General features: G+C 40.7%; 2 protein-coding genes and 1 long non-coding RNA gene across 4 annotated transcripts in view; 2 read left to right on the forward strand and 1 right to left on the reverse strand.

Annotated features, from left to right (window-relative positions):
* LOC133151242 (multidrug and toxin extrusion protein 1-like) overlaps window positions 1-17,028 on the reverse strand; it is a 259,852-nt gene that overhangs the window by 76,176 nt on the left and 166,648 nt on the right. The gene's annotated exons all lie outside the window — the stretch shown is intronic.
* On the forward strand, window positions 2,727-4,348 carry LOC133152081 (uncharacterized). Its single transcript, XM_061275622.1, has 3 exons — window positions 2,727-3,187; window positions 3,249-3,352; window positions 3,593-4,348. Exons 1-3 carry the CDS (start codon window positions 2,871-2,873, stop codon window positions 3,607-3,609), a joined length of 438 nt encoding a protein of 145 aa, XP_061131606.1. The 5' UTR covers window positions 2,727-2,870; the 3' UTR covers window positions 3,610-4,348.
* Window positions 5,719-7,524, forward strand: LOC133152082 (uncharacterized). Of its 2 annotated transcripts, none has more exons than XR_009714054.1 (5): window positions 5,719-6,743; window positions 6,831-6,920; window positions 7,011-7,108; window positions 7,199-7,296; window positions 7,380-7,524. It is a non-coding gene; the product is annotated as an uncharacterized LOC133152082 (long non-coding RNA). The 2 variants fall into 2 exon arrangements; XR_009714055.1 differs by having other exon boundaries at window positions 7,204-7,296.

Raw genomic sequence — 17,028 nt, forward strand, 5'->3', positions numbered from 1 at the left:
GCGACAGTGAGTACAATGAGGAAGCTCTGGAGGAGATGTACAGATTTGAAAGTGATGCTCTGTGTGGGATGAACAGTGACTCTCAACATGACAACAGTGGTAACAAACAGCAACAAGAAAATTCGGAAGACGGTGATCAAACAAATGGTGGAGTGATACTTGAATCATGTCTCCAACCCAATGATGTGTCAGAGGAAATTATGAGTTTTACAGAGGGCATTTATTGTGTTGCTCCTGCAGAAAGAAACAACCCAGTAAGTTTTTTCAGGACTCCCAAGCTTGAGGCCATGGCTTTTCCGGTGCAGTTTCCCACTGGTCAAAACACCCTCGATGAAGAGAGAGCAATAAAACTCACACCAAGCAAATATTTCAAAACCCGTCTGTGTTGCGTGGATGAACGCTTTGCTCGAGATACCAACTACTTGTTCTTTGCCCAGTTTGTGACTGAAATTTACCAGGCGACGTCGAGCATGACAATACAGCTGCGCAAAGGTAAGCCTTTTACCAGGGATGGTCGAAGGATAAACAATGCCATGCTTCAGGACAAACGTGAAGTTGAGAAACTGGTGCGCAGCAAAGATGCTGTCCGATTCATGACACCGCTGAGAGGTACGCCGGCCTATTGGGAGAAAACCACCAAAGATCTTTTTGCTATGATCCGGCAGCTGGGCACACCCACGTTCTTTTGCACATTTTCTGCTGCCGAAATGCGTTGGGAAGAGGTCATCACCGCCATCAAAGCGCAACAAGGTGAAGTAGTGGATTTCGCCCAACTTGACTGGGCTACCAAGTGTGAGATCCTACGCAGCAATCCTGTGACGACGATGCGCATGTTCGACAAGCGTGTGGAAGCTCTGTTCAGAGATTTGATCCTCTCTCCGGCGCAACCGATTGGTGAGGTCGTCGACTACTTTTACCGACTGGAGTTTCAACACAGAGGAAGTCCTCACATTCATTGCCTCATATGGGTTCGAGGTGCCCCTGTATTTGAGGAAGCCACGGATGGAGCCATCTGTCATTTTGTGTCTCGCTACATCTCGGCCGAGCTGCCGGACCCGCAGAAGGAACCGGAATTGTACAAAAAGGTCACAGAGGTTCAGATGCACAGCAAAAGTCACTCCAAATCGTGCGTCAAACACCAAGGTGCAAATTGCCGCTTTGGATTCCCCAAACAACCGTGCGATGAAACAATGATCGTCAGACCTGCGCCCGTCGACGACGACAATCGAGATCAACGCAATGACGATCGCTTGGCGTCGAATGCCAAGCTTGTTCCCGTGCTAAATCTGCTGAATGAGCCTGAAACGGCATCCCTGACTTTGCCTCAGCTACTGGCTAAATGTAAGCTCACCGGTGACGAGTACATGAACTGTTTGCGCATGACGGCCTCGTCGAGTTCTGTCGTGCTTAAGCGAGAACCGAAAGACTGCTGGGTCAACAACTACAACCGCCATTTGCTTCTTGCCTGGGATGGAAACCTGGACATCCAATACATCCTGAATGCCTACTCTTGCATAGCATACATCTGCAGCTACATCAGCAAGGCTGAACACGGTCTGAGCCAATACCTCAAATCGGTCATTGAAAACTCCCGCTGCGCAAATGTCAACGAGAGCGATGAAATGAAGCAAATTATGCAAGCGTACTCCAAGAAAAGAGAAGTGAGTGCTCAGGAATGCGTCGCACGCGCGTGCGGCTTGCATATGAAACAGTCCTCCCGCATGGTGGTATTTGTACAAACGAGTGACAATGCGCTGAAAATGAGTTATCCTCTCTCGCTCCTTGAGGGCAAAACGCAGGAATCTCATGAAGTGTGGATGACTGGCCTGCCGGAAAAATACAAATCCAGACCTCAAACTGAGGAATTCGAAGTCATGTGCTTGGCTGATTTTGCATCAACGTGCAGAATTGTTTATGGCAAACAAGCAAAAGGTAAGAATGTTTTGCCTCTGCTCAACGACATGGGCTTTGTCCAGAAAAGAACAGAAAAACATGCCGTCATCAAATACTGCAAATACTCTGAACAAAAGAATCCGGAGGAATATTACTGCTGCTTGCTCAAGCTGTACCTGCCTCATCGTGCTGATTGCCAATTAAAATCTGAACGCTGTCCTTCCTATCAGTTGTTTCATGATAACGCCTGTGTCCAGTTACCGTATAACGACTCTGTGGAGCGCGTGTGCCAAATTGTCAGAAGGAACAGAGAAAGGTATGAGAAATACAGTCGAGACATTGACAACGCCATCCAAGAGGTGGAGGAGAGTGGGCTCGTCATAAACGAATGGTGCCACCTGGCTCCCGAGAGTGAGTTGCAAAGACTCGAATGCGTTGAGGAAATGAACGCGAGAGATGAACCGAACGACAACGTGGAGGAAAATGTCCCGGACTATAACGTCAGGTCCAAAACAACGCAAATGTCCATCGTGACAGAGCCTGCTGCCATCGATCCCGCGGTGTTACGCGACATGTATCGTAACCTGAACCAAAAGCAAGCGTCCGTCTTCTACAAGGTCAGAGATTGGTGCATAAAACGTGTGTGTAGCTCAAAGCCCATTGAGCAGTTCTTCTACCACATCAACGGTGGCGCCGGGACCGGCAAATCTCATCTCATCAAGTGTATCCACGCTGACGCTACCAAAATACTTCAGAGACTACCACGACTGGCTGAGGAGGCCGACATTTCCAAGCAAACGGTTGTTCTCGCAGCTTTCACTGGCACGGCGGCGTTCAACATTTCCGGGGCAACGTTGCATTGTCTACTCAAACTGCCGAGAAGTCTCAAACCCCCGTACCACGGGCTGGGCAATAAACTGGACGAAGTCCGAGCCGAGCTGTCCATCGCCGAAATACTCATCATCGATGAGATTTCCATGGTGTCGAAAGACCTCTTCGCCTACGTGAATGCCAGGTTGAAACAAATCAAAGGAATTAATTTACCTTTCGGTGGCATGTCTGTTCTTGCTGTTGGAGATTTCTTTCAGCTCCCTCCCGTGAGACAGTCCAAACCTCTGTGCGTGTACGATCCTACGCGGCTGGACCACTGGCGTGACGACTTCAAAAAGATCACGCTCACCGCCATCATGAGGCAGAAAGACGATGTCGCCTTTGCCGAACTGCTGAACCGACTCCGCGTCAAAGAAAAGTCAGATGAACTGTCGGAAATGGACAGAGCTCTCCTTGCCACGAGGTACACTTCCCCAGAAATGTGTCCAAAGCATATTCTGCATGTTTTTGCCACCAATAAACAGGTGGATGGCCATAACTCTGCGATGCTGGAACTGCTTCATAAGGACATTGTGCAGATTGACGCGGATGACTACAAGAAAGACAAAGGAACTGGCAGAATGGCAAGGCAAGCTTCCCCTGTGCAAGGCGCTAAGAATGAGCTCCCGGACTCCATCAAAGTTGCCCTGGGTGCTCGTGTTATGATCACACGGAACGTTGATGTTCAATCAGGTCTGTGCAACGGGATGTTTGCAAAAGTTGTCAAATTGGTGAACTATCCAAATGAAGCCCGTGTCCAGAAACTTGGGTTGGAACTCGATCATGTGAGTAACACAGCGCGTGCTGCTAACCCCGTGTACATTGACAGACTGGAGGAGAAGCTGAACAAGGCTGGAGTGACGCGCCGACAGTTTCCCATCAAGCTTGCTTTTGCCTGCACGATCCACAAGGTACAAGGCATGACAACGTCACAGGCTGCAGTTTCGCTGAAAGGTGTTTTCGAACACGGCATGGGGTACGTAGCTCTGAGTAGAGTGACTTCGCTCAGTGGTCTGCATATTCTGCATATGGATGAGAGAAGGCTTCATGCAAATCCACAAATCACTGCTGCTCTTGCTGAGATGGCAGAGGATTCTTTGGAGAGCGTCATGCCCCTCCTTCACGTGATGCCGTCGGTAGATCGGGCAAATCACCTGGTTGTCGTCCATCATAACACCGAAGGGCTGTCTTGTCACGTGCAAGATATCGTGTCTCATCACGAACTGCTTTTCGCTGATGTTTTGTGCTTCACAGAGACACACCTCCAAGGATCAGTGGCCGATGGACGTGCTTGCTTGGAAGGCTACACGATGTTTTGCAGGAACCGAAGTGATTCTTACACAAACTGTCCTGACTTGGCGACAAAACGTGGTGGCGGCGTAGGTATTTGTGTCAAAAGTCACATCGCGGCCCAGGAAAAGAAATACGTTCAGGGTGTGACCGACATTGAATTTGTTGTGGTGAAACTTGAAGATCCCCTCAATGTGTTGATTGCTGCCGTTTACAGGCCTCCAGGCAACAGTCTGCGCACTTTTCTGCCAAGCTTGGGAAATCTCTTGCGGTACCTTGAGGTAATGGAGCATCATCAGATCTTGGTATGTGGAGATTTTAATGAAGATATGCTATCTGCCTCATTCAAGCCCATTCTTGATTTGTTCCGCTCGAAAGGCTACACGCAACTCATAGCCACTGCTACCACTGACAAAAACACATTGCTTGACCTCATTTTTGTCTCTCGACCTCAGTGTGCCCTTCATTCAGGTGTCCTGCAAACGTACTACAGCTATCACAATCCTGTTTTCTGTGTTTTGACCAGTGAAAGGTAAGTCACAGCTAAATCAGCATTTTCTAAAACAACAAGGATGGAAATCGAAACGTCAACGGTGTCGTAAGTGTATAATAATAGTGGTGGGATGCGGTGGGTGATTTGTTGACTTGAGGAGAGATGGGATCCAGAGTGGAAGTGCTCATTACTTGACCTCTTTTTCTTTCTCTCGACCTCTGTGCTCTTTATTCAGGTTCCGTGCGAACATACAACAGCTATCACAATCCTGTTTTCTGTGTTTTGACCAGTGAAAGGTAAGTCAAATCTATATCATGTTTTTCAGTAGTTGGAAAAACAACGAGGACAGACGTCGAATGGCGTAAGTGTATAATATTAGTGGTGGGATGTGGTGGGTGATTTGTTGACTAGAGATGAAATGGGATCTGGGGCTCAGAATGGTAAACGTAATGTTGCCGTTAGCCTCACAATTTCCACATAGAAAATAACTACCAACCCATGTGGATAGCGATAGCTGGAAAAGCAGCTTTATACTGATAATATAAATTGGTGGCAATGAAACCCACCCCTATTTTGGACACTGAGGTTTGTGCATGATGCTAGCAATAAACCTGTTGCCTGGCTGGCATTACAAATGGAGAAAACATCGAATTGGAAAATACTTATCGATGGCAAAGGTTTGCTTGACGCGAGAAACATGCTTCAGAGTGAGTGAAGGGGAGACGGAGAGGAGTGGCCTTTTTAACTTGGATTCACTTTTATCATTTTTAAATGGTCCCAGGCAAATCATAGAAGAGTGATAAATGGAAACAAACCGTGAGTAAAGCCTTACATGAAACTGTCATTAAAAAGTATCATGAGTAAAGGTGGTCATACATGTAAAGACAAGGACAGTTGATGTAGCTGAACTCATGTCTGTGGTGGTAAGTTGAGGATGGGCCTGTATGTTGAGATGGAATGGGGGTTGTTGTGGACTCAAGTTCAGTTAAGGGAAGGCCAAGGCTTTTGAAATTTTCTACAAGCCTTCCCTTAACTTGATGTAACTTTTTAAAATTTTAAACTTTTTAGACTTTTTAATTAGCTTTCAAAAAGTCTTCCCTTAACTCAAGTTGATTTACCTTTTTAACTTGTAACATTTTTAACTTTTTAAACTTTTAACTTAAAATGCTCACTTTCTAAATTTTTAACTCTTGTAACATTTTTAACTTTTTAAACGTTTAACTTAAAATGCTCACTTTCTAAATTTTTAACTCTTGTAACATTTTTAACTTTTTAAACTTTTAACTTAAAATGTTTCACTTTCCAAATTTTTAACTTTTGAAACTTTTACATTTTTTAAACTATCTTAGACGAGTTAAGGGGAGACTTTTTAACGTTTTACGTGTTTTTATTTCTGATTTTAGTTATAGAAAGGCCTTTTAAACTTTTTTTTTTGAATTGTTTTTCACATTAATTACTTCATTTTTTTATGTATTATATTTTTTCTACGTCATAATCGTGAGGCGACAACAGAAAACAGACGAAGTAAGTTTCTCATCATTAGACATGTTTTATCTTTCTTTCAAAAGACACTAAATGCTGCTATTTCACTCTTCTGTATTTTAACAGTTCATTTTATGTGGCGAAAGCAGCTCATCCACAGTCCACTGACCAAAGACATCCTCTCTTCGGCCATGTACCAGCCAAATGCCGCCTTAAGTCCAGGAAAAGTTTTCCGAAAAGTGTCCCACCCCTCAGAACGCCGAACACAGGCAGTGAAAGAGTCACTCGGCGGGAAGAAAGACTTGACAATCTTCCACCAGAAACTACAATGGAGCTTAAAGCAAGCGAGGCAATGACCCCAGGAGCAGACACCAACTATGTATGCAACGTGGAAATGCCTAAATAGACTAAGATCTGGTGTTGGACGTGCAAAAGTCACTCTCGCCAAATGGGGACATCTGGAGGATCGGAACAGCGAGTGTGACTGTGGCACTGAACCACAGACCATGCAACACCTCCTCATGTGCCCCTGCTGGAACATCCCTGCACAGCATCGAATTTAGCAGAGTTTAACGAGAAGGGACAGAAATGTGTTCAGCTGTGGCTCAACCACATCTAGCCAAGCCTGTAACTAACTGCCTTGTAGCCACCATAAGAAGAAGCTCATCCCAGAATCGAGGCCAGAGGTAGCCATGACATATTACTTTATTGTAATGTAAGTGTAGAAACTCAATGTTTTTTTGATGAGAACCCACCTAACAGACCAAACAGAACTACTTTACAGGCTTTCTTGTCGTCACAGAGGGCAACAGTTTCAAGAACACCTGTACAAGGGAGGCCTGCATCATGGAACACAAACTCCCAAACACACATGACTTCTCCTGCTTCTTCTGTGAGTAGCCAAGACGGTAATTTGTCAGGAAGCGCTCTTTAATTTTACCGCTTCTCCTCAACATGAATTGATTAACATATTATGTTGCAGCACAGCGAGAGCCACGCATTTCAAGAAGACTTGTACAAGGGAGGCCTGCATCATGGAACACAAACTCCCAAACACACATGACTTCTCCTGATTCTTCTGTGAGTAGGCAAAGAGGAAATTTGTCAGGAACCACTTTTTAATTTTACCGCTTCTCCTCAACATGAATTGATTAACATATTATGTTGTAGCACAGCGAGAGCCACGCATTTCAAGAAGACTTGTACAAGGGAGGCCTGCATCATGGAACACAAACTCCCAAACACACATGACTTCTCCTGCTTCATCTGTGAGTAGCCAACAAGGAAAATTGTCAGGAAGCACTCTTTAATTTTACCCCTTCTCCTCAACACCTCTTTCATGTTCCTCTAGTATGTTCCTGGGTCTTGCCTGTGGTTCTACATGCATCCAGTCATGCAGACAGAGAACACCTTAGCCTTTAACTGTCGGAAGCTGTCCCTCTGCGAGGCCTCATAGTATAGTCTGTTTTCTGTTCTCATTCATTCATTCATTCATTCATTCATTCATTCATTCATTCATTCATTCATTGATTGATTGATTGATTGATTGATTGATTGATTGATTGATTGATTGATTGATTTATTGATTTATTGATTTATTGATTGATTGATTGATTGATTTATTGGCCTTTCTATATTTCTTTGCCTTAAATTTTGTTTATTAAGTTTTGTGTTTCCAATATGTGCATGTTCATTTCATCACATACAAGTCCAGTCCAATGTATACGTTCTTGTTTGTCATTTTGTATGTTCAGTATTTATTGAGTCAGTTAAACATTTTATCTATTTTTTTTATTATTTATAAGATTTCACGCATTATATATTCCATTCTGCCCAAAACAACTAATATCATGCTGTATTTTGGTTCCAAAAAGCACCATGCAACTGTTTTTTTTCCTTCTTGTTTAGAAGGAAAAGTGTAAAGTGTATGTTGACAACTTATGTTGTGATTTGTCGTATAAAATAACCTGTTTTGAATGACATTATTCATAATTGACATTTATTTAATTCTTTCTTTAATAGAAAATAGGTCTTTTCTGTGTTGATATGAAACTGTAATTAAATACTTATTTTTGATTTTAACTCTGCATGTTCATTCATTACTTTCACACTACTCACTAAATATTTTAATGTGATGTTATCATTATTCATCAGCCAATGCATGCATCAGGGGGGAAGTGGGTTGTTTTTGGGGAAATGAGACAATTATTGAAAGTTTATTAATATATTGTCTTGTGATCATAGTTTATTGTTATGTTGTCTTGTATGTATGTTGTCTTGTATGTACATTCTATAAGTTGATATAGTGTCCATTATTTTATCTTCGCGATTGTACTGATCACGTTGCATTGAAATACTTTGAAAACAAATCGGAAACCTCGTAAACCGCGGCGATTATAGTTATTACCATTACTGTAAGGCTATTTTATTACTATCATGATCATATTTTAAATATACTGAAATATCGCCACTCAATCGTATCGTCACGTATCGCGTGATTTTACAGGGACGTCTTTTTCTGTCTCTACTTAAAGTGGACGCTACCATTTTTCACCTTTTAAGGGGGGGGGCTCTAAAAGCGTTGAGTCCACGTAAATATAAACATGCACATGTTCACTCAATTGTGTAATCATATTTCACACGAATTTAGAGCGATGTGTTCCGGTCTCAGTGTTTTTTTTCTGTATGTACTAAAGTTTTGACGGTACGACTAAAACTTACCCTCTCTTTTCAGACTTCGCTCAGACCTTTCGCGCCGACCTTTCGCGCCGCCGAAAAGTGGGGAGGGACTTTACACGGTCTCATTATCAACTTGAAGACGAGATAGGTAAGTGGAAAGCCGAGATTTCCTCACAACTGTATTAAAACCCCTGAGTATATACTTACATTTTAACCAGGATTGTTGCGTTAGTGGGGAAAGTAGCACTTCCCCACTTCTAATTACGATCGTCACAGTTCTATTACTGTACTATTACATGTTATTACTCATTAACTGTACATATAGAAAAAAATAGTCTCCTGTTCTCACGACGGACTTTTGCGGAGTTGTTTCTCGGTGAATTTAGTATGGATTAATTCCATCGGTTGATGAACGTGAACATTATTCGCGGCACAAGTATTGTATTTTCAGTGACCACATCTTTGGTTTGCGTCGAGCAAAAAAAAAAAAAAAAAAAAAAAAAAAGGCCGCCATTACGAAATGCGCATATAGCAAATGAACTTGTAATTATTAATTAACTAGTCAGTCGAAAATACATGTTTGTTTTGCGTTCCTATTTATGACGGAGGATTCCCCATTTTATTGCTCTTGCGTTTAAGTATTATACACTATCGTCCGCCGTGTGCATTTGCCATCTAACAAGATGGACGCATGATGCTTGCACTTTGCGTTACGGAGTAACGACATTTCTGGAAAGATACACGACGCGTAATTCATTTATTTCAGACGACACCTCGTAGTCGCCACACGCAAATGGATAAAAATGGTTTACGGTGTTCTTTTATTAAAATCTTTGTTTTAGGTTAGCCCCCCCAAAAAACGCACAGGCGCCATTATGAAATGTGCTTCCAAATTTATATAGCAGATGACATTGTAACTGTAACCACTGATATGCACTGACCGAGTAAGATCAGTAGTATTCATTGCCCAGTGTTAATTTGTAGCAGTCTTGATATGCTCCACACCAATGAACTATTGACTTTGGCACTCTGCAGTGACATCTGGTGGATGTTAAAATCATTGCTGGCAAACTCTTTCTTTTTTCAGTATAACATTTAAATAATTGTTGTTGTTTTTATTATACGTGGTATCCATTTATTTTTATCCAATTTGAATATGGTAATGATATCTTGTGTCGCTAATAAAATAATCTCAAAGTCAGTCAGATGTATTATAATATTTATTATTAAATGAATAATTTGCCATTTGCCATCTACTAACTAAACAAGTCAATTTATCTCTTTTTTTTCTCTTTCAGAATGGCGACAAAAATGATTGCTGCTAAAGCCGTTGCTATAAGGAGTGCTGTTCGAGCGCGGAGCTGGATTTGTGGTGCGGATGGCACCTTGTCCATGCAAGGACAGCATAATAATGTAACTGTTGCCCTCTGTGACGGCAAGAAAGCCTATCAAGTCGTTCTGTTTGAACACTTGGCAGCCCTTGTCACAGAGGGCAACAGTTACATATTTTTAAACTTTGGTTTTGACGAACGGGGCGTTTTGCTCCTCACTAAACCCGGCTCCAAGATCTTCATCGGGGCGGAAGTGCAGACCAGCCCACAGTTGGAGGAAGAGGCCAGGGCCCTGGTCTACCCCAACTCAGTGGCATCATCTCCTCAAGAAGTAGTGAAAAAACTACCTGAAGAGATGGTGTCACTGGATGGCATAATTACAGATGTAAGTCACCTGCACCCACAAATGCACATATACACACATGTATTTGTGTACACCTGTGAAGACATGATGCATGTGCAATAATGTACATGCATGCGTATGCAAAGCCAACCAACCGACCCACCCACCCACCGACCCACACGCACGCACACACACACAATATCATTGAAATCCTCTGTTTAGTACTAAGGTACCAATTTTTTTTTTTTTTTTTTTGTCATCGTTAAGGTTGTGTACACTGACACATGACACGCTCATTGTCAAACATAATTATTCTAATTGTGATATCAATTTGGTTCACTTTAGATGCGTCCAATCCGCATGGTGCGCCAAAGGGGGAACCACCTTGCGCCTTTTCGGCATTTGACACTTAAAAAGGTAAGTAGCCATTTGTACTTCCCCTGTTGTAGCACTTTGCACACATACTTTTTTTAAACTACCGCAGGATGATGCCACTGTCAAAATTGGCCTTTGGCGGGAGGCGAATCTCATGGAGTTGAAAGTAGGGGGTTCCTTCCTCTTCACCCACCTGAGTGCCCGGGTGACCGATTCTGGAGTAATGCTCCACTCCACTATATACACAGATATAACGGTTAGTAAATGGCTTCATAGCAGTGGAATTGAAAAGGTGCTTGCTTATTATTTTTTTTGCTCATTTTTGCAGTTGCAATTGCAGCCTTCCGCCCAGCGCGTAACCGTAGCCCGCTGCCGACCGCGCAACTGCTCCGCGCTGGTTGCATTATTGTGACAGAGTCGTCGCTGAAATTTAGAAATGATTTGTAACGTCCTGATGTACTTTCCAAAATTGAAGTGTACCTCAGTGCGCAGGGAGCTTAATTTGGTCCGATCGCGCAACCGCCCGCAGCGCGCCAGGCGCTCACTGTCGCATTGTCTTTGTGTTTTAGGATGGCTTTACTGCTCCCACTTGCTTTATTTGGAGGCATGATTAGCCTTTGGGAAACGTTGTTTTCCATTCATAAAAATTAATTACATTTTGATTTTATTCAACAGGCCTGCAAATCCAGCCTCATCATTACCGTCGTTGGTATACTCTATGGGGAAGAGGTGGTGGAGGTTGTCTCGGATTTGGGAGAAGTCACAAGCATCAAGCTGGATATCTGGCTAAAAACTTTCAGCCAGCCCCCCCATATCCCACAAGATGGGATGCCCATTATTGTCACTCGTGTGCAGGGTGACGTGACTAAGATCGAATGTGTGAATGAATGCATGCATGAATGAATGTATGAATGTATGTATGTATGTATGTATGTATGTATGTATGTATGTATGTATGTATGTATGAATGAATGAATGAATGAATGATGCATAATTGAATGAATTGTTGAAATTTATTGAATGGTTGAAATTAATTGAATGTGTGATTGAATAAATGTTACATGTTTACTTTTCTAACAACAATTGTTCATCATATTTCTACCTATTCCACAACTTCCCACTTACCAAAAACTTCACATCTTTTATTTTGAAATCCACACCCAATTCGCCAATATTTCATTTTTCCCTTCTCATTTCTACATTTTTCAACCGATTCAACCCATTCCAACTTTCAACTGTTCATCATTTTTCTACCTATTCCACAACTTCCCACTTACCAAAAACTTCACGTCTTTTATTTTGAAATTCACACCCATTTCCTTTTTCCCTTCTCATTTCTACATTTTTCAACCGATTCAACCCATTCCAACTTTCAACTGTTCATCATTTTATTTCCTATTCCACAACTTACCAAAAATTTCACATCTTTTATTTTGAAATTCACACCCAGTTCCTTTTTCCCTTCTCATTTCTACATTTTTCAACCGATTCAACTCGTTTCAACATCATTCTGCAACATTCCTTAAATATTTATTCAACTTCTTCACCTTCACACGCAATTCCTTCAGGAATTGCAAATTCTAGTTATTATTATTATTCTACTTATTCTGCCCACTTTTTTGGTGCTTAACTACTTCCACATACTTCAACCGATTCACTCCATTCCACTTTTCACTTATTCCAAATATTCATGGCATGGGCGCTCACATTTTTCTCGTTCCAAAAATTTTCCGTTTTCGCAAAATTCACAAATTTACGGCGATTTTCGCCCCATTCATTCTTAATGGCAGATTCAACATTTAACATTTACGTTCTTCCAGTTTGAAATTCACATAATTCAACACATTCAAATCACATTGGGGACATTCCCAAACTTGCCAAATTCAACGTTTTCACGTTTTCATCTTTTATTTTGAAATTCACACACAATTCCTTTTTCCCTTTTCCCTTTTCATTTCTACATTTTTCAACCGATTCAACCCATTCCAACTTTCAACTGTTCATCTTTTCTCTACCTATTCCACAACTTCCCACTTACCAAAAACTTCACATCTTTTATTTTGAAATTCAACCAAAATTCTCTAAAATTTCCTTTTTTCTACTCTAATTTCTACATTTTTCAACCGATTCAACCCATTCCAACTTTCAACTGTTCATCTTTTCTCTACCTATTCAACAACTTCCCACTTACCAAAAACTTCACTTCTTTTATTTTGAAATTCACAACCAATTCCTTTTTCCCTTCTCATTTCTACATTTTTCAACCGATTCAACCCATTCCAACTTTCAACTGTTCATCATTTCTTTACCTATTCCACAACTTAACAAAAACTTCACATCTTTTATTTTGAAATTCACACCCATTTCCTTTTTCCCTTCTCATTTCCACATTTTTCAACCGATTCAACTCGTTTCAACATCATTCTGCAGCATTCCTTCAATATTTATTCAACTTCTTCACCTTCACACGCAATTCCTTCAGGAATTGCAAATTCTAGTTATTATTATTCTACATCTTCCGCTCACTTTTTTGACGCTTAACTAGTTCCACATACTTCAACCGATTCACTCCGTTCCACTTTTCACTTATTCCAAATATTCATGGCACGGCTGCTTAGATTTTTTTCGTTCAAAAATTTTTCCGTTTTCGCAAAATTCACAAATTTATGGCGAATTTCGCCCCATTCATTCTTAATGGCAGATTCAACATTTCACATTAACGTTGTTCCAGTTTGAAATTCACATCATTCAACACATCCAAATCACATTGGGGACATTCCCAAACTTGCCTAATTCAACATTTTCACGTTTTCACCTTTTATTTTGAAATTCACACCCAATTCCTTTTTCCCTTTTCCCTTCTCATTTCTACATTTTTCAACCGATTCAACCCATTCCAACTTTCAACTGTTCATCTTTTGCCTACCTATTCCACAACTTCCCACTTACCGAAAACTTCACATCTTTTATTTTGAAATTCAACCAAAATTCTCTAAAAATTCGTTTTTCTACTCTAATTTCCACATTTTTCAACCGATTCAACCCATTCCAACTTTCAACTGTTCATCATTTTTCTACCTATTCCACAACTTCCCAAAAACTTCACATCTTTTATTTTGAAATTCACAATATTCCCTTTTCCTTTCTCATTTCTACATTTTTCAACCGATTCAACCCATTCCAACTTTCAACTGTTCATCATTTTTCTACCTATTCCACAACTTCCCACTTACCAAAAACTTCGCGTCTTTTATTTTGAAATTCACACCCATTTCCTTTTCCCCTTCTCATTTCTACATTTTTCAACCGATTCGACCCATTCCAACTTTCAACTGTTCATCTTTTTTTTTCCTATTCCACAACTTACCAAAAACTTCACATCTTTTATTTTGAAATTCACACCCAGTTCCTTTTCCCTTCTCATTTCTACATTTTTCAACCGATTCAACTCGTTTCAACATCATTCTGCAGCATTCCTTAAATATTTATTCAACTTCTTCACCTTCACACGCAATTCCTTCAGGAATTGCAAATTCTAGTTATTATTATTATTCTATTTTATTCCCGCCACTTTTTTGTCCCGCTTCTTCTTCCACAAAATTCATCCGATTCACTCCATTCCACTTTTCACGTATTCCAAATATTCACGACATGAGCGCTTGTATTTTTCTCATTCCGAAAATTTTCCGATTCCGCAAAATTCCCAAAATTCCGACAAATTTTCCCCCATCCATTCTTAATGGCACATTCCACATTTCACAAAATTTCGTTTTTCACCTCTAACTTCTACATTTTTCAACCGATTCAACCCATTCCAACTTTCAACTGTTCATCTTTTGCCTACCTATTCCACAACTTCCCACTTACCAAAAATTCCAAATTTTCAAATTTGAAATTCAACCAAAATTCTCTCAAATTCCGTTATTCCACTCTAATTTCTACATTTTTCAACCGATTCAACCCGTTCCAACTTTCAACTGTTCATCTTTTCCCTACCTATTCCACAACTTCCCACTTACCAAAAATTCCACATTTTCAAATTTGAAATTCAACCAAAATTCTCCAAAATTCTGTTTTTCCACTCTAATTTCTACATTTTTCAACCGATTCAACCCATTCCAACTTTCAACTGTTCATCTTTTGCCTACCTATTCCACAACTTCCCACTTACCAAAAATTCCACATTTTCAAATTTGAAATTCAACCAAATTCTCAAAAATTCCGTTTTTCTACTCTCATTTCTACATTTTACGACCGATTCAACCCATTCCAAATGTATTCACCTTATGCTTCCCACATTCAATCCCATTCACCCCCACTTCCACTACGCTTACACATTCAACCCTTGACCCCCAATTCCAGTGTGGCGGCCATCTTGGATGACCCTGAAGTGCCACCAATGAACCCAGAATGAACCGGAAGTGCCCCAAATCAAACCGAAAGTGACCCCAAATAGACCGGAAGTGACCTCAGGTAAACCGGAAGTGACCCCAAATCAAACCGGAAGTGACCCCAAATGTACCGGAAGTGACCCTTTTAGACCGGAAATGACCCCTAATAAACCGGAAGTGACATCAGACGAACCGGAAGTGACCCAAATTCAACCGGAAGTGACCCAAATAAACCGGAAGTGACCCCAAATAGACCGGAAGTGACCCCATATAGACCGGAAGTGACCTCTGGTAAACCGGAAGTGACCCCAAATCAAACCGGAAGTGACCCCAAATGAACCGGAAGTGACCGTTTTAGACCGGAAGTGACCCCAAATAAACCGGAAGTGACCTCAGCTAAACCGGAAGTGACCAGTTTTAAACCGGAAGTGACCCAAATAAACCGGAAGTGACCCAAATCAGACCGGAAGTGACCCCAAATAGACCGGAAGTGACCTTATTTCAACACTAAGTGCCCCAAATAGCTACATTTGCGCTAACGTCTTCGTTTTTTGTCCGATTTAACCCGTTTCAACATTTTTACCCCAAAAGTGAACCTCCTGAGGCCGTTTTTTTTGGTTTTGTTCCAAATTTAGAAAGATTTTGGCGCAATTGCTTTTTTTTATTTTCCCATTCATTCTCTATGGGGATTCAACATTTGCTCTAACTTCTACATTTTTCAACTGATTCAACCCGTTCCAACTTTCAACTGTACATCTTTTGCCTACCTATTCCACAACTTCCCACTTACCAAAAATTCCAAATTCGAAATTCAACCAAATTCTCCAAAACTTCGTTTTTCTACTCTAATTTCTACATTTTTCAACCGATTCAACCCATTCCAACTTTCAACTGTTCATCTTTTGCCTACCTATTCCACAACTTCCCACTTACCAAATATTCCAAACTTTCAATTTTGAAATTCACCACAAATTCTCCAAATATTCTACATTTCTCAAGTAATTCAACACGTTTCAACATCGTTCGGCAGCATTCCCCGAAAAAGTTATTCATACATTTCGCCTTCACACGCAATTTCTCCAGAAATTGCAAAATTCTAGTTAGTGTGAAGGTGAAGACCTTCACACTATTGTTATTCCTGTCCTTTATTATTATTATTCTACTTATTCTGCCCACTTTTTCGGCGCTTAACTACTTCCACATACTTCAACCGATTCACTCCATTCCACTTTTCACTTATTCCAAATATTCATGGCAACACTGCTTAGATTTTTTTCCTTCCAAAAATTTTCCGTTTTCGCAAAATTCACAAATTTACGGCGATTTTTGCCCCATTCATTCTTAATGGCAGATTCAACATTTCACATTTATGTTGTTCCAGTTTGAAATTCACATAATTCAACACATTCAAATCACATTGGGGACATTCCCAAACTTGCCAAATTCAACATTTTCACGTTTTCATCTTTTATTTTGAAATTCACACTCTATTCCTTTTTCCCTTTTCCCTTCTCATTTCTACATTTTTCAACCGATTCAACCCATTCCAACTTTCAACTGTTCATCTTTTCTCTACCTATTCCACAACTTCCCACTTACCAAAAACTTCACATCTTTTATTTTGAAATTCAACCAAAATTCTCTAAAATTTCCTTTTTTCTACTCTAATTTCTACATTTTTCAACCGATTCAACCCATTCCAACTTTCAACTGTTCATAATTTTTCTACCTATTCAACAACTTCCCACTTATCAAAAACTTCACTTCTTTTATTTTGAAATTCACACCCAATTCCTTTTTCCCTTCTCATTTCTACATTTTTCAACCGATTCAACCCATTCCAACTTTCAACTGTTCATCATTTTTCTACCTATTCAACAA

Source organism: Syngnathus typhle, linkage group LG3, assembly GCF_033458585.1.
Source record: "Syngnathus typhle isolate RoL2023-S1 ecotype Sweden linkage group LG3, RoL_Styp_1.0, whole genome shotgun sequence".
In the NCBI taxonomy this organism is placed as follows: Eukaryota; Metazoa; Chordata; class Actinopteri; order Syngnathiformes; family Syngnathidae; genus Syngnathus; species Syngnathus typhle.

What these genes read in the sequence shown, in the direction of transcription:
- LOC133152081 (XM_061275622.1), top strand. Translation starts at nt 2,871, where the DNA reads ATGGTGTCGAAAGACCTCTTCGCCTACGTGAATGCCAGGTTGAAACAA. An exon ending in AGAGCTCTCCTTGCCACGAG is followed by an intron (nt 3,188 to 3,248) that starts GTACACTTCCCC and finishes ACCAATAAACAG; the next exon opens with GTGGATGGCCATAACTCTGC.